Below are 23107 nucleotides of genomic sequence, written 5' to 3'. Positions count from 1 at the left end.
GATGAAACCATCTACTCCAGACCCAACAAAGATTGCTAAGCATCACTTTTTTGTGCCAATTTTAAAAATTAATTTCCCAATAATTCCCCAATAATAGTCCAGTAATAACAATATCAGTTAATACAATTGTTCAAATACCAATTATTTCCCAGTTAATACATTTTGGTTAAAGTGGTTCCCCGCACAGTGGATTTAATGCATTCCTGATAATATATTGTTGCATTCCGTAATCTTATTAATTTCACTTACATTACAGTTAAAATAGTACAGTAATACTTTATACGACAACTGCATTCTTAATGGTTTCTAATTGTGTTATGATATTATTTAACTTTATAAAACTTCAAGTGAGGAGCTGTAACTGCTCTCATTCTTCTGTCCTGCGTGTGAAAACTGTTATGTCCATGGAGATTCCTTCTGATCATATTTGGCAGGGGTCAGCAACCTATTTCAGCCGTGGGCCGGTCCACCATCCCTCAGACCATGTAGGGGGCCGGGCTATATTTTGGGGAAAAAATAATGAACAAATTCCTATGACCCATAAATAACCCAGAGATGCATTTTAAATAAAAGGACACATTCTACTCATGTAAAAACAGGCTGATTCCTGGGCCGTCAGGCCGGATTGAGAAGGCGATTGGGCTGCATCCAGCCCCTGGGCCTTAGGTTGCCTACCCCTGATATATGGTGTATCATCCACTTTTTTGGCTGTTGTCTCCCATCATGGCTTGGGGCAGAACTGTATCTCTCAACGCCTTGATTCAATGTTTCAAAAGAGAACTAAAATCCACTCTGTCCCACTGATTAAACTGTCTCAGATCTTCGCCATTTCCCCCCCTCAGCCTGAGAAGAGTGGGCTATTTTCAAATGTCTAGATGATTCAGTTCTCCTTTTGAACTCCCAAGACCTCTGCATCCCTTTCCCCCCCACAGCCCACAGTTTCTTTTCATCCTTACAGCTGAGATTTATGGCCAATTATCCTTCAACTTAGATTACATTTCGAATCATCTCAGAGTAGTGATATGGGAGGTTGGATTTGCTTTGGTACACACAGCCAATCTCCATCCTTAAGGCGCTTGTTGGTCAGTTCTGCTTAGCCTGGAATGCCTGACAGCCCATTTTCCTTGCTGCTACCAACCACTGAAAAGATAGAGCAGTGAAAATTTCAGGGAGGAAGAAAAGTGATTCCATTTCTAATGTAAAACTTATGAAGAATTAGTTCTGTTCTTTCTGCTGCGCTTTCAAATAAATGCAAAAATTACTATTCCGGGGTGGGAGTGAGGTGTTAACTAGACAGATTGCCTGTTTGAATATTCCTATGATAAGTTCTGAAAGGGTGGAAGTCAGGTGTAAACGAGTATCACCTTTCATTTTCCTGTTTAGTTGTCTGAAGGAGATTCTTACTCGCCCCAGATAAGCAATTTAATGACTGACTGGAAGATTATGTCAAGCTTTACATGAAATGTGCATTACTGTTTGTTTAGATAATTCCAGGAGTTACTAATATCCATCCAGCTGTAAGAAATTTGGCAGTTTTATGTTTGGGTGGCTGTGGTTTGCAGAGCGAAGAATTTGCAAGCCAGCACCTTGCATTGTTGTTGCAGGTAAATATTCTACATTGTGCCCTTTCTACATTATCTCGTTTAAATTAAGAAACTTTATTGCTTTGAAAAGTGGTGGGGTGTAAAGACTCGTTTAACTTGCATATCTTTCCATGGAAAGGTGCAATGGGAAGCGATTTGCTAATTGATGAACCTGGCATATCAACAATTGACCCCCATATTAGTAAACTTGGACTTGCTTTTTTGGCTCAGTACGAGCCTCTTACTGTGTCATGATGAGGCAAGTTCTCTTGCATATTGAAATCTTTCCTTCCAATTGGATGATTAAGAGGTGATTGGTTGTTACTTTTATACCCTAGTGAGAAAGAGAGCTGCAGAGCTGTAGTTTTCCACATATCAGTGGAGTTAAGAATGGATCTCCAACCTTGGCACCACTTCATGTTGAAGGACCGCAAAAACAAATTAGAGATGAGCTTGCAGTATCTCCAAATTTGGGAGTTGTGTACAGCTATTAACCAAGTGAAAAACAACAAACCCCCAACCGTTCATTATTACCTGAGAATGTAGAGCTTTTCATATTGCTTTTTAATCTTTTTATAACTTGGGGTTATTAGCATTTTCGGGATGCGGGTGGCGCTGTGGGTTAAACCACAGAGCCTAGGACTTGCCGATCATAAGGTTGACGGTTCGAATCCCCGCGACAGGGTGAGCGCCCGTTGCTCGGTCCCTGCTCCTGCCAACCTAGCAGTTCGAAAGCACGTAAAAAGTGCAAGTAGATAAATAGGTACCGCTGCGGCGGGAAGGTAAACAGCGTTTCCATGCACTGCTCTGGTTCGCCAGAAGCGGCTTAGTCATGCTGGCCACATGACCCGGAAGCTGTAATCCGGCTTCCTCGGCCAATAAAGCAAGATGAGCACCGCAACCCCAGAGTCGGTCACGACTGGACCTAATGGTCAGGGGCCCCTTTACCTTTGCCTTTATTAGCATTTTCAGGGAGGGGGGATTAAGAGACAATAGTGTGCAAAACTGACACTGAAGGCAAGGGGATTAAATTGGTCACATTTATGAATTCAGATATCCTGTTCATCTTTCTAATGCCAGGTCTTGCAAATTGATGAAATAAAGGTAAAACTAAGTGCTTTAAAGGCTGTCTTTGACCAACTGATGATGTTTGGGATGGAACCTTTCAAAGCAAAAAAGGGAAAATGTGCCCAAAGTGAAAATGAAGAGAATGAAAATGAAAAGAATGGAAATGAAGAGAATGAAAATGAAAAGAATGGAAATGAAGAGAATGAAAATGAGGTGACTAAGGAAACTGAAGAAGAAACTGCAACTACCCACAATCTCCTTCAGCTTCTTTCTGGGTTCTTAGACAGTGAGGTAAGGTCATGAAATCAGCTAATATTAATACATGGGGTTTTATTGTATTTTTTTAACAAAAGGATAGAAGTATGTTGGCTATTAAATATGAAAGCAACAACTGGTATGTTTATATTCTTGCAGCTTATTATTTCAACAGAGCTAAGTATGTAAAACTGACTTAGAAAAGACATTTTTGTTGCTGCTACATGTTTGTTTACATAGATTCACTACTTTTCCTTATTTCTTGGGTCCAGGACAGGCAGCAGGAGGAGCTCACAGTCCTAGATAACATTAGTACGTTAAAGACTTTTGCTTCCAAGATAAAAGGTGGAAAGACCTCATAGTTTGGAATTAGCATTAGGGGAAAAAATTGATTTTATATATTTTCTCTGTGAACTAATTTAGGTCAGTGGAGATGAAGAAAGTTAGAATAAATGATAATGGACCTTCTCTGGGGAAGATAATGTAGTTTGCAGTGGGGCAGCCCTTTCCGAGGTAGTGAGAAAGAACAATTGGTTCTTGTCTGACAGGTGTTGTCTTGGAGGTGTTGAACACATGGTATGGTGCGTTATGCTGCCATCTTGTGGCTGAAGGCAGGAAATGCAGACTGGCCTTTGTCCATTGGCCATGCCTCCATCACCTCAGTCATTTGAATGGATCAGACTACACTCGTGTAAGGAAATTAGTGCCTGAAAAGCAGTAAAACAATCAACCAAACTACAGAAACTTAGTAAAAAGGGCATTGCAGCAAACACATAGGTCCACCCAGTTGGCTGCCTTTCTATTTTTTCTCCTATCTATGCTGTCTCTTCAACACCTCTGAGCAATACCTGTCCGATGGACAAATACCAGTCTGCTTTCCCCATCTTTAGCCACAGGAGGGCAGCATAACCCACCATGTTGGGTGTTCACCATCTCTGGAGAGAGAAAAAACATTACAAAGGGTCACCCAGTGCAATTGCCTCCATCCCCTTTAAACTCTGTTTTAGAGGCTGTGTAATACGTGTGAGACGTTTTACTTTTGAAGATGTGCTAGGGTGTCACAATTTATGGTTTCTTCTTTACACTGTTGCTTTTTATAGAGCTGATATATCTACTGTATGAGTGATCCCAGACCACAGATGATTGAGGGCTGTCAAGTGCTGTTGTATTAATCTTACTGAACGAAACCCAAATAGCTCGCTCTTTTTCCTTTCTAGGCTAAATGAACAAATGCAACCCTAAGTAAAACCTTTTTCTAGATTTCAGAACTCAGGACCGTATCTGCTGAGGGCCTAGCCAAACTCATGTTCTCTGGGCGACTGATTAGTGCTAAGCTGCTTTCTCGACTTGTTTTGTTGTGGTATAATCCGGTGACTGAAGAAGATACCTGTCTCCGACATTCCCTAGGCGTTTTCTTCCCTTTATTTGCTTACTCAAATAGGTACGACTCTCGCCACTCCACTTTCCCCCTCCTTTTTCTACATTTTAACCAGTTTCAATTTAACATAATTGGACAACAGGAGGAAAAAAGTTTGTTTTCATGCTTTTATGAGAAAAGTTGCCTGACAGTGTAGTGCACTCCTATACATGCCTATTCCTAAGTAAGGCCCACTGAGTTTAGTGGGATTTATTCCCAGGTAAGTGTGCATAGGATTGCAGTCTCATCTCATTCTTTCTAACCTTGTCCTCCAGATGCCTAGCTGCCGTGAGTAGCTTATCTTGGTTTAGTGTGCTGGGCAAGGCCACTCTACATTTTTAACTGTACCTCCCTATCCAATTTGCTTGGGCAGAACCCAATATTTCATTTATTCCTCACTTGAGTTTGGAAGAGCTTCCTACAGTTTCTAGAAGTAGAATTTTGATAACAAAGAGCCCAGTTTTACAGGACTATAAAGGTATATTTTCTTCTGTACAGTGGTACCTCGGGTTACATACGCGTCAGGTTACATATGCTTCAGGTTACAGACACCGCTAACCCAGAAATAATACCTTGGGTTAAGAACTTTGCTTCAGGATGAGAACAGAAATCGTGCTCTGGCGGCGTGGCAGCAGCAGGAGGCCCCATTAGCTAAAGTGGTGCTTCAAGTTAAGAAGAGTTTCAGGTTAAGAACAGACCTCCAGAACGAATTAAGAACTTAACCCGAGGTACCACTGTATTGGGAATGTGCATGGGGGAGGCATAGATGACTTTGTCCTCCATTAAAGCCTAGAAATTACAAGACAATGAAACAAGTTCCCTTGAATGTGTATTACAAGATCTGGACATACTTTCTGGAATGTTTCTTGTAATGCATTATATTAACATCTCCATTTTAAAAATCCAGGACAAATCAGGAATGCTTCGGAGAAGCTTTTCTTCCAACTTTAAAAATATTGTTTAACGCTCCTGCATCTTCACCATTGTCTGAAGTTGATGCAGCAAATGTTTCTGAGTTGTTTGTGGACCTGACAAGACCAAGTGGGCTGGATCACAGCGCTAAGAATTCACGGAACTACCAGGTATGCAGAGTCCTATCCTATTTTGCTGAAGCTGAGGTTGAGCAGTGCCTCCTGATACCTGGTAAATGCTACAAGATGATTGTGGCACAGGAATTTTCAATATTTGATTCTTTCCCCATCAGCCTTCCCCCTTTTCGGCAGCTTGGGAGCCGCAGTTGGGAGGGGCGCCGTTGTCCCACACCCCCGACGGCCCTTGTGGTGGCATCTGGGGAGGGGGTGCTCTCCATTCCGGCCTTGGAAGGCAAGGCCAATTTTTGTAAGGTTGTGCTGCTTTGGGGAGAAGGAGCCATGTCGCTTTGCTGGCTACCTTCCCCCGTCTTTTCGGTGGCTTGGGAGCTGCGGACAGGACGGGTACCTGTGATGGCCTGGGACTCTGACTCGGAGCCAGAGGAGTCTCAGTCTGCACCGGATCCTTTGCCCCAGGCGGCATCTGAACCTAGTCTGGGGCCCAATTCTGAATAGCCCCAGTCTGCACAGGTTCCCCTGCAACAAGCACCAGCTGGGCCAAGTCAGGGGCCTGAGTCTGCCCTGGCTCCAGATGCGGGGATTACCTTGTTGCCTTCAGCTGGGCCATCACTTACAGCTGCTCCACTACCAATTAGGTCAGGGGGGGGCTGAGGCGGCCTCTGGGTCTAGTAACCCACCGACGTCTCCCGAGCTGCGGAGACTGAGGTCTGAGAGAAGGAGAGCCCTGAGTACACGCAGGAGGAGTGCTCGCCTTCAGGTGAGACAGGGAAGTGAGTCACCGGGGGATCAGGACCGGCCGTTAGCCCGTCAGAGATAAAAGGCTGCAGGACCCTGCCCCAGGTAGCGGGAGCAACATTGCTGCTTGCTGGAACCTGCCTGTTACCCTGTGCCAAGCCTCCCCCAAGCTGCCGAAAAGAAGGGGGGAAGGCCACCAGACTTTTTTTTCTTTTCCCCTCCTTGAATTTTAAAGGTGTGGCTTATATTCGGGCCAATACGGTAACTGCAGAAAATTCTTAAACCATAAAGACACTTGTAATGTGGATTTTTTAAATTTATTTTTTGGTCATTATGGTTATATAATAAATAGGTAAAGGGAAAGGTAAACTGACCATTAGGTTCAGTCGCGGACAGCTCTGGGGTTGCGGCGCTCATCTCGCTTTATTGGCCGAGAGAGCCGGCTTACAGCTTCCGGGTCATGTGGCCAGCATGACTAAGCCGCTTCTGGCGAACCAGAGCAGCGCACAGAAACGCCGTTTACCTTCCCACCGGAGCGGTACCTATTTATCTACTTGCACTTTGACGTGCTTTCAAACGGCTAGGTTGGCAAGAGCAGGGACCGAGCAACAGGAGCTCACCCTGTCGCGGGGATTTGAACTGCCGACCTTCCGATCGGCAAGCCCTAGGCTCTGTGGTTTAACCCACAGCGCCACCTGTGTCCCCTATATAATAAATAGATAAGGGTAAAAGAGGCAGTTAATTTAATCTTAAAGATGGAATGCATGGAGGAAGGGGAGGAGGTCTGAGGGTTCGAAAGAACTCTGTTTTAATGTTGGAAATCGTTTTGTTTTATACGTATACAAGTTTTTCAAAAACTCAAAAATTATTTTAAAAAGGAAATTCTTAAACAATATGCAGTCAGATATTATGACGTACTATTACCTTTTCCAGGGGTTGACAGTTCATGATAATTTGGCAGTGAAAATATGCCATGAAATCTTGATGGATCCAAGTGCGCCTGATGTCCGTATCTATGTAAAAGCTCTGAGTTCCTTAGAACTTAATAAAGACTTCACAAAAGACCTGCTGGTTTTATTAGATGAGATCCTTGGGGTAGGTAATCACTTTTTAAATTAAATTTGGAGTGTGTGTGTGTGGAATAGTGCTTAAATGGTAGCCCCTTAGCTTCATTTGCCATAAGTAGAACTTAACTGAATAGGAGAGATCCTTTAAAACAAGAACTTCCTGACCATGTGAGATAACTTTGGTTTTTATGGTGCAAGTTGCCTCTGAGTCAAGTAATTAATAAATGACCCTGGAGAACTTCATTTTGGAAAACACGTATTGTTGATGATAAGCCTTTATTTGCTTTTATTCTGCCGATTCTAAAAAAACCCATAGAATTAAAATGAGTGACTTTAAACCTTGGTATAAATGTTTTCCAGCACATTCCTATATCTCTCATGTTGCTGTTTGATTATTGGCAGTTATTAACTTGGGCTTCTTTGTGTGAAGTTAAAGCTGAAGTTAATTTAAACTGCTTCACATCTAAGATGGAGAAAAAGATGCATGTGTTGTTATGTTGATATATGCCCATTGCACAATTACTTTATAATTAATTCCCACCATTTAAGGTTGTATTAATATTCACCATTATCCTTCACTGTAGAAATTGAACGATAAAATGTGTTTACGAATGATAGAAAAAGTGAAGAGCAACATAAACGGGGAAAACAGAATTAATGGAGGCATCTCTGAAGAGGTACAGGAAACGGACCTTTCTCAAGTAACTCAAGACACTGCTAGCCCCGACAAACACCACTATAATGACAGAATATCTAATTCCGCTGACCAGAATGGAGAAGGTAATGTAAAAACAATAAACTAAAAAAGACCTCTGGTTGTTGTTTTTTAATTCTTCTCTCTAGAATAGCTGTCTAATGTAAAGAGTGTCTGCTGTCTAATGCTGCAACCCTGTACCCACTTATGTGGAAATAAATCATTGAGGCATATTTCTAAGTAGACATATGCAAGATTGCAATATAAATCAAGTTAACCTGTGAGAAAACTGTTCAACTTTATGCCTGATTCTGTATTGCCTCTGCATCAAGGAGAGCGTCCAATAAGGTTTTTCTGCACAAGAGCCACTGAAATGAGTGGGGAGGCATTTATTATCTGTACATCCTTTAAATATTTTTGTATTTTGCTATATTTATATCTTGCCTTTCCGTCAATGAACGCAAGGCGGAATACAGTGGAACCTCGTGTTACCGACAGGATCTGTTCCGGAGCCCCACCCGTAACACGGAACTGACGCGAGCCAAAGGGCCGCATCTGCGCACATGCGCGATGCGATTTAGCACTTCTGCACATGCATGAGCGGCGAAACCCGGAAGTAACCTGTTCCGGTACTTCCGGGTTGCCGCAGGATGCAACACGAAGCGGACATAACATGAGGTATGACTACATGGTTCTTCTCTCCCCTTGTTGGATAGCTTGGCTTCAGAGATGATGATTGTTCCAAGGTTACCTCATTGAGCATCACAAATGAGTGAGGATTTGAACCTCAACAGTGCCAACATCCACCCCCCCTCCACATTTTTACATGGCGATGTGCAGCAAAATTCTGGTTGAGGCTGCAGGTGCCTGCCATCTTCCTGGAAGTCGCCAGCCTTGACTTTGCTTTGCAAGGCAGCTGCTCTCGAAAGCATACGGATTGATATGGCTAACTTGACCCAACAAGCTCTCTCTCTTCCAGCACATACGCAAAGAACTCTCGCTGCAGTCAAATGTTGTTGTTGTTCAGTCGTGTCCGACTCTTTGTGACCCCATGGACCAGCGCATGCCAGGCACTCCTGTCTTCCACTGCCTCCCGCAGTTTGGTCAAACTCATGCTGGTAGCTTCGAGAACACTGTCCGACCATCTCGTCCTCTGTCGTCCCCTTCTCCTTGCGCCCTCCATCTTTCCCAACATCAGGGTCTTTTCCAGGGAGTCTTCTCTTCTCATGAGGTGGCCAAAGTATTGGAGCCTCGGCTTCAGGATCTGTCCTTCCAGTGAGCACTCAGGGCTGATTTCCTTCAGAATGGAGAGATTTGATCTTCTTGCAGTCCATGGGACTCTCAAGAGTCTCCTCCAGCACCAGAATTCAAAAGCATCAATTCTTCGGCGATCAGCCTTCTTTATGGTCCAGCTCTCACTTCCATACATCACTACTGTGAAAAAGACAACCAACTGTGCCCTTGCCCCTGAGCCTTTCTCACTGCCAAGGAAAAATAATAAATGAATGGAAAAAGAACCTATCCAGGTGACACTGGCAAACTAAAAGAATGTTAAGTTTTACCATCACACCCACCCCTTTCCCCCTCTCTTCTCCCCCAACCTTATACACTCATAGCTCAGGTTGAATATGCTTCATGTTGAGCGTGTTCGAGCATGCGCTCAAAAGGACGTCATGCGCAGAAGCGGCGAAAAGCGACGTGTGCGTGTGCAGATGTGCCATCGCTAGTTACTTTTGCTTCTGGATGCGAACGGGGCTCCGGAACGGATCCCGTTCGCATCCCGAGGTACCACTGTATTGTATACAACACTAATGTTTCACATCAAATGTAACTGATCTGTATAAAAGATGTTACAACCTGAAAGAGAGACAAAGTGCATACTTTTGTAACCAGAGAAAATCTTTAATAAAAATTAAGGAAGAAATGAAGGAAGGAAGGGGTACCTACTGGCTACTGTCTCGTAAGCTCGCTTGGGAGCACGAGGGTGGCATGGAGTGATGGGGCTGATTCAGGGCTCCCCCAGAGGGCACCGTGCCATTTTAGGGGGGACATGTGCAGTAAAACTTTCAATTGGATTTTTGCCCCCTAAATTTAGGGCCTGTGATCCTAAACATTTTTTTGTGTGAAAAGGACTTCAAATCTCAGAAATGCGTTTAGGGATGCTTGGATACTAATTTCCGATTTTGATGTTCTTTGTGTTAAGTAGAAAATAAAGAAACCACTCAAATAACTGAAGAGAGAGAAAGCACAACTGCAGTGTCAAGATCTTCAAGAAAGAAAACCACAAAAGGTATTTAATATTCTCCTGTAAATATATGAATAGTATTTGTTTTGTGAGGGCTTAGAAACATTTTTTAAAATATTTTTTTTACTTAAGATTTCCCCATAATACAGTAAAAGTAGAACTACAGAAGATACAAACCGAATAAGTAAAATATAAAGTTCTCTCTTAAAAGTAATTATTGGCTCATATAACCCACAGAGGACAGTGGCTCCTCCCAGCTCTCACCTGGGATCTTTCCTTTCTCCTACCTGCCTCTTACCCTGGAGATCAACATTTCCTTGTCTCTCTCACAGGGTCCTCCATCAACCCTCTACCACACCCTCATGAGTATACAATCATTCCTATTGTCTCTTTTAATTATACAGGCAGCAAGCAATTTACACAGGTCTTACAAGTGTAAGCCTATCTCACCCTGTTCCGCCGTGCCCCTTTTTGTGACGTTTTGAGGTCATTTCCGGGTTCAGCACATTTGTGTGGTCACGCGCATATCGGACTCGCCTAAAACAGTTGCTGCCTGTACATTTATCATCATCATCATTTTATTTTGCTGCTGTGGGCAGAAATATTTTATTTGTTTGTTTATGGGCTTTTTCCAGTTTTATATTTACAGATCATATTTTCATCCTTGTACAATAATTCACATAGACTTCACCACCCAGCTTTCCATGGCAGTTCAGGTACATCTTATCTACCTGGATATCCATTAATTTACCCATCCTCTTTCGCCCCCCTTCCATATCATTGTTATCAACTGTTGATCGTAAGATTACCCCTACTTGAACGTTAAATTTAATGCCATATCTTTGTAGATATTCCCCGAAGTTTTCCCACTCATTGTCTGTTTTTTATTTTGATTTCATATTTTATGCTCGCTAAATCTGCATAGTCAGGCAGCCCTGTTCAGGGAAGTTTTTAATATGTGACATTTTAGTGTATTTTTCATCTTTATTGGAAGCCGCCCAGAGTGGCTGGGGAAACCCAGCCAGATGGGCGGGGTACAAATAAAAAATTATTATTATTATTATTATTATTATTATTATTATTATTATTATTATTATTATTATCACTTCATCTCCAGTTATGTCCAGAAGGAATGCTTCTGGTTTCTTAGGGAAAGTAAATTTAAAGATCTTTTTTAACTCAAAATTTCCAGGTGTATTTGCACTGCCACCACAGGTGGAGAAATGATCCCTCTGCTTCTAAGCATTTCCAGCAGAGTGTGGAACCTCTTTTACACATTTTGACCAATTTGCCAGGCATCAAATACCACCTGTAATGCATCTTTTGCATGTTTTCTCTTATCTGATAACGGTGAGAAAAGTTCATTGCTTTATTCCATATTTTCCCCCAAGCTAAGATTTCAATGATATGCCCAGTGTCTATTGCTCATTTTGTCATTGCCCATTTGATGAGTTCATCTTTAGTCTCCCATTCTAATATTTTTATATATTTACATTATTTTCAAATTCTGATCCTCCTTGTTGCTGCCTGTACATCTAAGCTGCTGTTACTGTGTTGCTGTATGATCAAAATGTCTTCTTCTTTGGTGATCACTTGTAGCCGAGTAGGATTGTCTTCCATAAACACAGTTTTAACAATGAGTCTGTAAGTGACTCAAAATGTACGGAGACATTCACATAATTTTGCTATTACTGTAACACATATTGGATAAGATACATTTGTGGCTTTATAGTCCTTAAGGCCTTTACAAGCCCTCTAATATTGGCTTACAGAACTGTCCCTTAGATTAGAGAAGATTTCATTTTGACCCTGTTCAGCCTTTGAGTGTTGATGGAGCTGTAGTCTTACAACCTGCTAGAAGCCGGGCATGCTAAAGAGACTTTGTGTCAGGAACTGCCAGTACAGTGAATGTGCTTGCAGGGACTCTGCGGGTGGAGCAGTGAAAATGGGTAGAGAAACTAGTTCTACAATTTTAAAGGCAGTCTTTGAGGGAGAAAAAAGTAATTTGTGTTCTTTTAGGTCTGAGAAAAACGGAAGAGAAGTCTGTGCTGAGAAGAGGAAATAACAGAATTGTGGAGTCCGAAAGTGAAAGGTAATTTGTGTGCAAACATGGAATGTTTATGCAGCAACTCCTGTTTCAATTGGACAAACATTTATAATTCTCACTCATCTCCCCACCAGCAGACATTCAGCTAAATTGATCTGTTTAGTCATTTGCTGATTTACATATATACAACAGGACTGCAGCTTTGGGTGACTTGACCCTGTGGCAGTGAGCTGTGGGACCCTGCAGGGGCTACAAAGTTCCCTCAGTGCTTTGAAACATGTATAGGAAGCTGTTTGGTGCTGCCATCATTTGGGACTTTGGGTCACCATTATGTAGGCGAGACCTCGCTGTAAAGCCAGCAAAGCAAGGGCCGGTGATACGCTCTCCACGGCTCTTGCTCTAAAGCAAGAAAAGCGAGAGCTGCGCAGAGTGTGTCAGCGGCTGTCGTTCAGCGAGTGACGGACGGGAGCCATGGCTCCGGCTGCGGAGGCATCCCTCAGCTCGCGACTGCAGTGGCAGCCGAGGGATCCCTCTGCCATCCAGTGCATTCGCTCCATAAGACACACAGACATTTCCCCTTACTTTTTAGGAGGGAAAAAGTTCGTCTCATGGAGTGAAAAATACGGTAGGTGTTACGTAACCGTGTACAGTGGTGCCTCGCAAGACGAAAAGAATCCGTTCTGTGATTCTCTTCGTCTAGCGGTTTTTTCGTCTTGCAAAGCAAGCCCATTGACGGATTAGCGCTATTAGCGGCTTTTAGCGGCTCATCTGCTGATCGGATCAGCTGATAAGCGGCTTAGCGGCTTAGAAAAAGGGGGGGGGGAGGGAAAAAACCAGCAGGAACTCGCAAGACATTGTCGTCTTGCGAAGCAAGCCCATAGGAAATTCGTTTTGCAAAGCACCTCCAAAACGGAAAACTCTTTCGTCTAGCGAGTTTTCCGTCTTGCGAGGCATTCGTCTTGCGGGGCACCACTGTACTGATCTTGCAGGATCCACACTTGCGGCTTATATTATATATTGTTAATTTGTTTTGCAACCTGCCCTTCTTCCCAAAAGAGCTTGTGCATGTTATCAGACCCACTTAGAAAGTCCGGAACAATTTAGGGTCTAGGGTCTGTATGGCCTCTACCAGTACCAGCCTGCCTAGGCTTTATTGGGATACTTTCATGCTGGTCCCAGGCGAGTGCTGCTTGTGTGGTGATGCAAGATATGGCCATTTCTGTAGTTTCACCCCAGCTGGGGGTGGGAATGGGCAGATAAAGCAGAGGTGCATATGACCCAGAACAGAGGTAAAGAAGGCTGAATTTCACACAATAATTTGCAATAACACAAATAAATGAGTGCTGCTTCTAGTTTAAAATGGTGGATTAATGATTCCTAAACCCTGTTACTTTGCAGTGAAGATGATCAACAATCTGTTTCACTGGCAAGACCATCACGCCGAGCAAAAGCAACAGCTCTTGAAAAAACCAGAATGAATCTCTCCAAGCTTCTGGACAAATAATTCAACAGACCGAAAAGTAGACCAGTGCAGCTGGATGTAAACCCACTTTTAAATAATTGTATGTAAAAAACAAAGCAAAGCATACCTGCTCGGTAACTCATTTTCTGCTTAATCCTTTTTGTGTGTGCACATGCAGTAAATGGTTAGACTTGGGTATGCAAAGACAAATACTTTCTTCTTTAATTTTGGAAGAGTTTTTTTCTGACTTGCATTTTTTTTTTAAAGATTTGACAGTAGTGCACAATGTGGATGATTTGCGAATAGTACCACCTAATGAGGTTACATTGCATATCTGGCTTAATTGCAAGCTGTATCCTGTTTTTTGCATATGGTGCAGGTGCTAACCTATTTATGGATTATAGGTCAGTTTTTTTTTACCATGCAAAATGTATAAATGTACTGTTGAAGTTACTCTTTTAACAGATGAAATAAAGGACATTTACTGGATGTTGCTCATCTTTACCTGTAAGATTATTTTGGCTTCAAAGGTGGTGGTAAAAGTGGGATTATAAACATAATATGCAGAATTTTGGTAGATCGGACTGGCATAAAATTCTAGAAGTCTGAAACCTTAACATTTTAGACTTATTGCCTTTATATTTGAGATGTATCTGAAACATAGGTCAGTTCAAGTTGCCCACTGTACCTTGCTATTATTATTATATTTATCCCGCCCCTCTGACTTAGGTTGCCCCAGCCACTCTTGGTGTCTTCCAGCATATATAAAAACATAGTAGGACATCAAACCTTTAAAAGCTTCTTTATACAGGGCTGCCTTCTGGTGTCTCATACTGTTGTTATTAAAAAGAAATCATTGGTGGTGGGAGTAGTGATAGAGATGGCTGATCCATTAGTCCTGGGTACGTACACCTTGTGTGCTAGAATTCTCATCCACTAACTGTCACGTTTCGGTGGAAAAAAAGTTAGTGCTCATGATACTTAAAGCTGTGTAAAGGCATAAAATGCGGCTGTAATTTATTAGCAGTATTTTGGAAAAGAGGTGGGTTTCTTTGAAATCTTGGTTGTAGAGTGAATATTGAATGGTTGATTTATTATATTGATTGATTGTTTAAACTGGCTGTAGGATATAACATGCTCCATATTTGAAAACATGGTGCCAGGACTGCCTTCTGTGTGTGTGCTAGAAGTATCAAGTAATCTATTTTTAAAACAAACTATAGACAATGTAACCATTTTAAGACAGAAAATCCAGAATGTAGTTTATAACCATTTTAATCTTAGTTTGATGTAATTTCTACAAGTTTTCACCCCCATCACCAAACACTTAGCAAAATGTTGATAAAATGAAGGCTTAGGAAATGACTGAGTCTGTTTTCTCTACAATCAATGGCCCTTCAGATTATTATTTTTTAAAAAAATGACATACATTTCATAGATGAAATAGGTGAAAATTATGATTTAGAAAGCATACCATACATTTTAATAATTATAATCTGTAAGATTTTTAAAACCCTTTGCATTTTTATACAGCTTTGCACCAAGGTAAACTATCTACTGAATGTATGAATAACTTTTACACATCACGTTACATAAATATATTAACATCTGTGCACGAAATAAAACCAGAGAATATATCATTAGCGGCAAAAGAATAGAAAGAAATACAGCATACTGTAAAAAAGACAGTCTCTCATTCTTATGACCTATACTGAAGTTGTTTCGTATTTACATGCAAAGAGTCACAGCCAACTAACAATATTCATGGTTTACTATGAAGCCACAACCCCAGCATGTCATCTCATGATCAAAAATGCTTATTCGGCAGAAAAAAACAATTGCACACAATGTACAAAACAATAGTGCAAGAAGAGCTGCAAACTCCTTGTTCTCTTCATCTTTGAGCTTTTGGTTAAAAACTATACAGCTGACCAGAGATGCTGTTGTGAAACTTAGCTTCTACTCCATGGGTAGATTTAAGGCACATCATTATTTTCACAGGTTGGGTACTTATCTTGTGTCAAATATGTTCCAGTTTTCTGTTTTTTTTCATATGTAGAAACTGGCTAGAGGGAGGACAGGAATTAAATTTAGATTAAAAATTGAAACTATCATCTAAAGTAGATGCAGCAACCTGAATTTTATTGCACTGTCCAGAATATCAGGTTTCATTGGCTTTCCAAGTGCTGCCCTGTCCTATTGGATTGAGCTATTTGAGCATACACAGATCCCATCTGACAACTACTATGAAATTGGATTTCCCAATCAGGAACAGGAGTCTCCAAAGTGATTAGCAGTGTCCTACTTCTCTATCTGGAAAACGTCACGAGGGTGTAGTGGTTTCGAGCAAAGTTTTAATTAACGCTTCTAAAAATGGAAAACGTTGAAACCTCTTGGGCTTTGCAGAGGCAGAAACTGTCTGCTTCCAGCGCTGGAATACTCTACAAGCTACGGACTTATTCTACTACTCAGTACACCTAGAGACATGTATATAAAATAACTTAACAATGGTAAAATTGTTTGGGCTTCTCAGTGCATGTATTGGAACTGCAATACATGTCTATTCTGCCTTCTAGTGCAGACGTCTAGTGCAGTCATGGGTGTGAATCTCTGTTTAGGAAAAGCTACAACTTTCTCAAGTCTGCTGCAAATTGCACAACACATGGCTCTCTGGCTTGTAGTAAGGCACAGATGTATGTATGCTCTTGCATAACCCTCTCCCAGTAATCGGGGAGATGAGGACAATTCTGGAATACATTTGGTTGGATCCTGAGAGCCACAAGCAGAATGACTTTTGCAGAACTTCTCTTCTCCACCCCCACAAAAAAACAAAAGCTTCTGAGGGTTGGGGAACCCTTTCGTATAGGATTTGAGGGATTGCTTACACCAGGGGTCTGCAACCCGTGGCTCCGGAGCCACATGTGGCTCTTTTACACCTTGCCGCGGCTCCGGGGCGGATACTAGCGAGGGGAGGAGGCAAATTGTGCGCCCCGGCACTCCCCACTGTGGTGGGCGCTGTACTGGCTGTGACGTCGCATGGGGGCGGTGCGTGCGTTAGTCACGCACCGTCCCGACGTCACCTTCCCGCCCGCTGTCAGATCGGACATTAAGGTAAGAAACAATATATGCAGTGTTATATTTGTTTTAAATGTCGCAATGGTTTTGCGGCTCCCAGGTTTTTTTTCTTCGGAAACGGGTCCAAGTGGCTCTTTTTGTCTTAAAGGTTGCAGACCCCTGGCTTACACTTACAGTTAATGAGTTCCAACCCCATTTTTGTTTTGCAATTATACATTAGGGTATTTTCTTGCTTTTAATGTAGAGCCCGTCCTGTACACTTCAAATTATTATACTTTCTATATCATGTTTATTCTCTGGTGGCAGTAGTAGATGGAAGAGGCAGGCAACTATTAGACTTCTTTGCAGCTAATCTAAGTAGCATGGATTGATGGTCTGAGAGTGCAGTGCTTGAAAGTGATTTCTGCAAATATTTCAAAGGGTATGTGGGAAGGACTTTGGTACCTCTGCACACTTACTATATTTCCAATAGACTTGGGTAACTGAAACTCAACTGGAACTAAGCTGTTTGTACAGGCTCCAGATGCTATACTCAACAGTATTTTTAAACACACCTGTACATCTGCCAGCAAACATTTTCAATGTTTCACTAAAACCCACACAAAATACAGAAATATTTTGTTAGGTAACTGGATGAAGTGCCCAGGTTTAGCACCTTTCAGATGAACTTACTACCAGTTGCATAATTTTAGCTCAAAAAGAAGAATGAAGGAATGCCCCTAGCCATTGAACACTGATTCCAGGCCATGACATTCCCTTATAAAGAGCCTGGCTTTTCTGTGCAATTCAGCAGCAAGATCTATTTTACTTAGTATGTTAAGTTGCACATATGTTGAAAGGTATAGTTACACTACATATTATTTTCTCCTATAAATGAGTGGCTGTTTCTTTTTTATGGAGAAATGTCAAGAGTTGCATTTGGGGACAACTATAGTATAGGCTGCTGTGTCGTGAATCTACAGGATGGGTCACTAGCTATACACCACTGGTGCGACAGGTTATGAACAAGACTACTCGTAAGTAAGCCAGTGACATCACTGAGATTTTAACTCATATAAGTCCTATGCTAGCTGCTACACCTAAAACTGTGTACATGCTCAGAACAGATTCAGATCAAACAGTATAGGAACTGGGCTGGTGGAAGCATCCAGATGTCTAATATAACTGCACAAGTCTTACAGGAATGAGTGCATGTCTGCCGTTGAGAAAAAGGCCAAAGGGGACCATCAGTTAATTCCAACCATTAAAATCCAACTTTTAAAAACGGTGGCCTACATTCAAAAGTCTTGGATGGGGTACCAGGTACTCATGAATTGAATGGTGGCACTGGAGGCTTGGGATTTAGGAGGACTAGGTGTGGGGTGTTTTTTTTCTAGTTTTGGCTGGTTCACCAGTTAAGGTTCTGTTGGGTTGGAAATGACTTGGCCACTGTACTCCATGCTCTGGTAACTTCCAGATTGGATTATTGCAAAATGTGGGGCTGTCCCTGAAGACAACATGGAAACTTCAATTGGTCTAAATGCAGTGCTACCAGTTCAGATCTCATACTACCCCGATTTAAAACAGTTGCACTGGTTGCCAGTTCATTTCTAGGCCCAATCCAAGGTGCAAGGTGTTTAAAAGCCCTAAACTACTCAGGTCCCAAATACCTGAAATATCATTTACTTCTCTACAGACCCTCTCAGGTGTTAAGGTCAGCAGAGGGGGCCTTTTTTGTTATTCCACTACCCTCAGAAGCTTGGGGGTGGCGACAGCCCGGGAGAGGGCATCTTCTATTGCAGCTCCTAAGTTGTGGAATTCCATCCCCACACATCTAAATCATACCGCTCTAGCAAATGCTGTAAACACCTCTTTTGATACCCAATATGTATATTTTTAGGATCCATCTTATTTCTGTGATTGCAGAGAGTTTTAAACTATTTTAAGAACTGTGTTTTAATGGTTGTGACCCACCCTGAAACCTTAGGGTGAAGGATAGGTAGTACCTACTACTACTATTAATAATAATAATAATAATTCAGAGCGTAGTTGCCAACACCAAGACCCAGAAAGCCATGGTTTGTAACTGCATAATATCCTGCTCTAATTAACATTCATGACAATCCTAACCTAAAGATCCCATGGAAAGCAAGAATCCTTTATGGCCAAATCAGCTTATTTACAAAAATACATAAGTGCAAGCTGTATTACTAATCTCCAAACATATGTATTACTCTATATTTGAGCTTTGTGCTTTCAATGCATCCTTGTAGGCCACTTTAAGCTCTTGCATGGCCAAATGCACAGGGTGTTATCCAACTTCATTTTACTCTTGAGAAGATCCAGTGAAATTAAGTGACCTAACTTAAGTCACTTCCTTTCATTTCCATAGGACTACACTGAGTAAAGTACCGTATTTTTCGCTCTATAAGACGCACCAGACCACAAGACGCACCTAGTTTTGGGAGGAGGAAAACAAGAAAAAAAATATTCTGAATCTCAGAAGCCAGAACAGCAAAAGGGATCGCTGGGCAGTGAAAGCAGCAATCCCTCTTGCTGTTCTGGCTTCTGGGATAGCTGCGCAGCCTGCATTCGCTCCATAAGACGCACACACATTTCCCCTTACTTTTTAGGAGGGAAAAAGTGAGTCTTATAGAGCAAAAAATACGGTAACTGCATTCCACCCAATGCATACTTCTAGAGCCTATATATAAGCATGCGCATCCTGGTCTGTAAATATGAACTAGATTTAACCTCTATCTTAGGCAGTACCTGACTTCTAAAAAAGATGGCATAGTCCTGAACAGGATAATTTGTGGACAGGTTTCTATGTGCACTGTGCAGACCATTCTACTGTATCAAATGGCTGCTTTGGGGGAATGATGTCCCCTATATCTATCAGCCATGCACATTCAGGGATCTGTGCATACTCTGCTCATGGAATCCCTCCATCAACCTCTGCTGGGGAAAAAGAATTTCCTTCTCCCCATTGGGCTGGTGAGGGAAATAATGTAATTGGTGAACATAACTGTACTTGAAGATTTATAACTTGGGCCGTCTGAGCAGAAATACCAGGGCAAAGACACAATGGGACTGACAAAAGGTATATAAGTGCCCTTTTCACTATAGATGGCATAACTATACCTTCTAGTGCAAAGGTTTACGTAACTCTGCGGAAACAGATACTGTAAAAAGCAGCCTGTGATGGATTAACCCTATAGTTACTCTTGCCAAATCTAACAATCCTAATTCTACTCAGGTTGAATCATTACAAAATGTTAAAATGTTCTGGCATTTTTATACATTTATTTAAAATATAATCTGCAAGATGAGTAGCTGAAACACATGATTATTATTATTTTTTTAAAAAAGAAATGCCTACTGCGATTATACAATGTTGGATTGAACGTCCCCTCTCCCCCCCGAAAAATCTGAACTTATCAAGCAAAGCTAAACCATAAACTGCGATGCTCAAGTACTAAAGAAACACCATCCAAATAATATACATGTGCACAAACTCCTTGCTACACTGTTTCTTGGTGCTTCCATGCAGATACCTCAGACTGGGAAGAAAGAGCAGAGCTGCAGACTACAATATGAACCAAGCTATACATGATTGTCTGTTCTGCTTGATGAAAGCCTGGCAGGTCTAGCTCTGGGGAGGGGCGAGAGAGGGAAATATTTTAGCCTCCATGGAAGTATATCTTTTCCCCCCACTGAATCTACAGAACTTGCCCCCCCCCAAGCTATGAACCTGGAGACTTTTGAAATCCATCAAAAGTACATGAAAATAATTGACAGCTCGGTGCAGAGGTAGATTTCTTACTGGAATAATATCTAGGGACCCTACACATTTCAAGCTACACAAACGTCATCACCGTGGGGTAGCATCAGTCCTGATCGAGAACAAAACTGTTTCAAGTCACTCCCAGTTCCCTCTGCACTCAGTATGTAGTCCTGGACTGGGGGAATCTGTGCAGAGAAGCAAGCGTCTACTAGCAAGGCCAATGCAGGTGTGCACCTATTTTGATGCTCACCTGAGTCCAGCTTAATGAGCTGGATTGGGTCAGAGATTGGGGGAAACCTTTTCGACCCTAAGGTAAATAAGGACACAACAATGTTAACCCCAGTCCTCCACATGACATCTAGTTAAAGTCCATAGCTTCCACAGTTACATTCCCGCTAGTCTGTCTCAGGTGAGGTAACAGTGCAGAAGTCCAAGTATCCAGTAAAGATCCCTTACCAACCAAACAACTTGTCAACCAAGTTGTCTGCCAAAGGGACAGTTTTAAGGAAGCTCTGCAGATAAAAAAAAAGCTAAGTTTAACACCAAGAAAAAATATACATAAAAATAGGGCTCATTACAGCAATCTCAACTTCGTCAGAGAGAGGTTTCTGAAGCTGCTATTTTCGGCAGGGTTGCTTCCAAAGTTCTTTTGAAAAAAAAAACACCACGCACATAGATCTTAAGATACGCACAAAATGTCACATAAAAACACAGCAATGCAATTTTACTCTGCATTGGGGGGGGGGTGTTGGAATTTTAGGAAGCCAGTTTGCCCAGCATGCAACTTCTGGGTACCACGACCGAATGGCTAACCATTTTAAAGAGATTTTGGCATGCATGTTCAGAAGTCAGTCATAAGAAGCTTACGAATAGGCACAGTCCCCCAGGCCACTTTCTGTGAAGACTATGCCTGACCATCAGAAGAAGCTCTTACCCCAGGCAGCAACCCAAACAGCCCCCAGAAAGGTAGTGTCTAGCTCTTTAAAGCAGTTTTGCTTAGTTATTACAGCAATGGCTTGCTCAGTTTTTACAATCATTCACAGTATTGCATGCTTATCAGGGACTACAAGACAGACGGACTCATCTTGATGATTCATGGGTTTTGCTGTTAGACTTGGGAGCTTCCATGAAGAGGCAACTGAAATGGGATCATGGAGTATTCAACAGCTCTGCTTGCAAATCCTCCCAGCAAAGGCAGTCCAACAGGTTTAAGAGGTCCTATAAAAAAGAGAAAATTAAGACCCGGACTTCACACATTTTCGTATGAATGGTGTGTGCGTTCAGAATATTCACAGATTTAGCAGAAGGTTCTGATGGTACAAAAACCCATTTAATCAGTACAAATATATTCTTTGCAATTTTTGTCAAATGTTGTTTTTCTTTATAGTTCAGCTAAATTAAATAATTCGGCCTTAGTAATTTCAATGGAAAAGTTAAGCATGCATGCTCTTCAATCTTTTCCATTGAAGTCAATGGGATGTAAGGCCCGGCCTTTGTCCAAAGCTTACAAATTCAGGATTTGTCTGTCAGTGATTTGCAAGGGAGCCACCTACATAGTGTTGTAAGCCTTTATATTATTGCCTCAATTATATTATTACCTAAATTATCAATTTAAGGTATTTACATCATCTAATGAATATCTCTGTTTTGAGATAGCCACTTACACAGGGGTTATGTTCTGAACCCCTGTGTGCATCAGCGAAATGGGGAGCACCCCTGGAGATTGCTCCCTCCTCGCAAGCCGGATACTTGTTGAAAGCTTCCCTGCACCTCAGCCGAGCTGGTCAAGGCTCCCCGTTGTGCCTCCGGCTTGTAGGAGCTGGAGACACATGGGGGTTTGCACAGCTCACACACAACAAAGTGTGATCTGGAGAGCAGCTGATCCGAGCAGCCTCAACAAACCTCTGGCTCACGAGACGACCCTTCCTAGGGCCCAAAGAGGACTCCTTCCGAGTTGGAGGTGCAGTGGGGCTTTCCAGCTAACAGTAGCCACTTTCCCATGTGTCAGCTGTTAGCCAGAAGGCTGAAGAGCCTCAGCAAAGCCCTGTTGCACCTCCTCCCAATGAGACCTTCCCCGGAGCCCAAAGAGGTTGGTTGTCCCCTTTAGGTTCCAAGGAGGGCCTTCTTGCAAGCCAGAGGCTTTTTGCGGCTGCTTAGCAGATGTGTGGGAAAGTTTCCCCATATATCAGGTCAGCGGCTCAACAAAGCCCTGCTGCCCTTCCAGCTTCCACAGCTGATGAACAGAGAAGCGTCTTCCTTGAGCATCAGCTGTGGTAGCCCCTAAATTCACCTTAATAACATCTTTGTCCACTAATCCATTTTTGAACATTTTATCAGGCTTCATTGCCCGTAAGGTAAGCCACAAAAAACACAGCGCTGACTACCAAAATTAAGAAAGCAAACTTTTCAAGTCATAGTTCTTCCTCCACTTCCGATAAACCTGCCTTCCCATTTGTACAGTGGTACCTCGGGTTACATACGCTTCAGGTTACAGACTCCGCTAACCCAGAAATAGTACCTCGGGTTAAGAACTTTGCTTCAGGATGAGAACAGAAATTGTGCTCTGGCGGCGCAGCAGCAGCAGAAGGCCCCATTAGCTAAAGTGGTGCTTCAGGTTAAGAACAGTTTCAGGTTAAGAATGGAC

The 23107-nt window shown here is 42.2% G+C and overlaps 2 protein-coding genes across 8 annotated transcripts in view; one reads left to right on the top strand and one right to left on the bottom strand.

The window, feature by feature from the left end:
• The window catches only part of LOC310686772 (condensin complex subunit 3-like), a 40302-nt gene extending 26176 nt beyond the window's left edge, over positions 1–14126 (top strand). Inside the window, exons 14-23 of one of the 3 annotated variants that reach the window (XM_083520520.1) lie at positions 1485–1604; positions 2664–2796; positions 2842–2942; positions 4166–4347; positions 5231–5405; positions 7041–7202; positions 7759–7954; positions 10072–10158; positions 12133–12205; positions 13559–14126. In XM_083520520.1, the coding sequence (XP_083376646.1) occupies positions 1485–1604; positions 2664–2796; positions 2842–2942; positions 4166–4347; positions 5231–5405; positions 7041–7202; positions 7759–7954; positions 10072–10158; positions 12133–12205; positions 13559–13664 (1335 nt within the window). In that variant the 3' untranslated portion in view covers positions 13665–14126. Of the gene's footprint in view, positions 1–1484; positions 1605–2663; positions 2943–4165; positions 4348–5230; positions 5406–7040; positions 7203–7758; positions 7955–10071; positions 10159–12132; positions 12206–13558 lie in introns of all 3 variants that reach the window. The other 2 variants (XM_083520519.1, XM_083520518.1) reach the window with 2 other exon arrangements.
• Positions 14127–14881: 755 nt separating this feature from the next.
• LCORL (ligand dependent nuclear receptor corepressor like) overlaps positions 14882–23107 on the bottom strand; it is a 60579-nt gene continuing 52353 nt past the window's right edge. For all 5 annotated transcript variants that reach the window (XM_083520505.1, XM_083520514.1, XM_083520507.1 and 2 more), the window contains one exon: positions 14882–21681. In XM_083520505.1, the coding sequence (XP_083376631.1) occupies positions 21572–21681 (110 nt within the window). In that variant the 3' untranslated portion in view covers positions 14882–21571. The remainder of the gene's footprint in view (positions 21682–23107) is intronic.

Source organism: Podarcis liolepis (genome assembly GCF_965112155.1).
Source record: "Podarcis liolepis genome assembly, contig: SUPER_9_unloc_1, whole genome shotgun sequence".
Taxonomy (NCBI): domain Eukaryota; kingdom Metazoa; phylum Chordata; class Lepidosauria; order Squamata; family Lacertidae; genus Podarcis; species Podarcis liolepis.
Note: the sequence above shows the minus strand (reverse complement) of the source record. Positions and strands in the feature narration are given on the sequence as shown.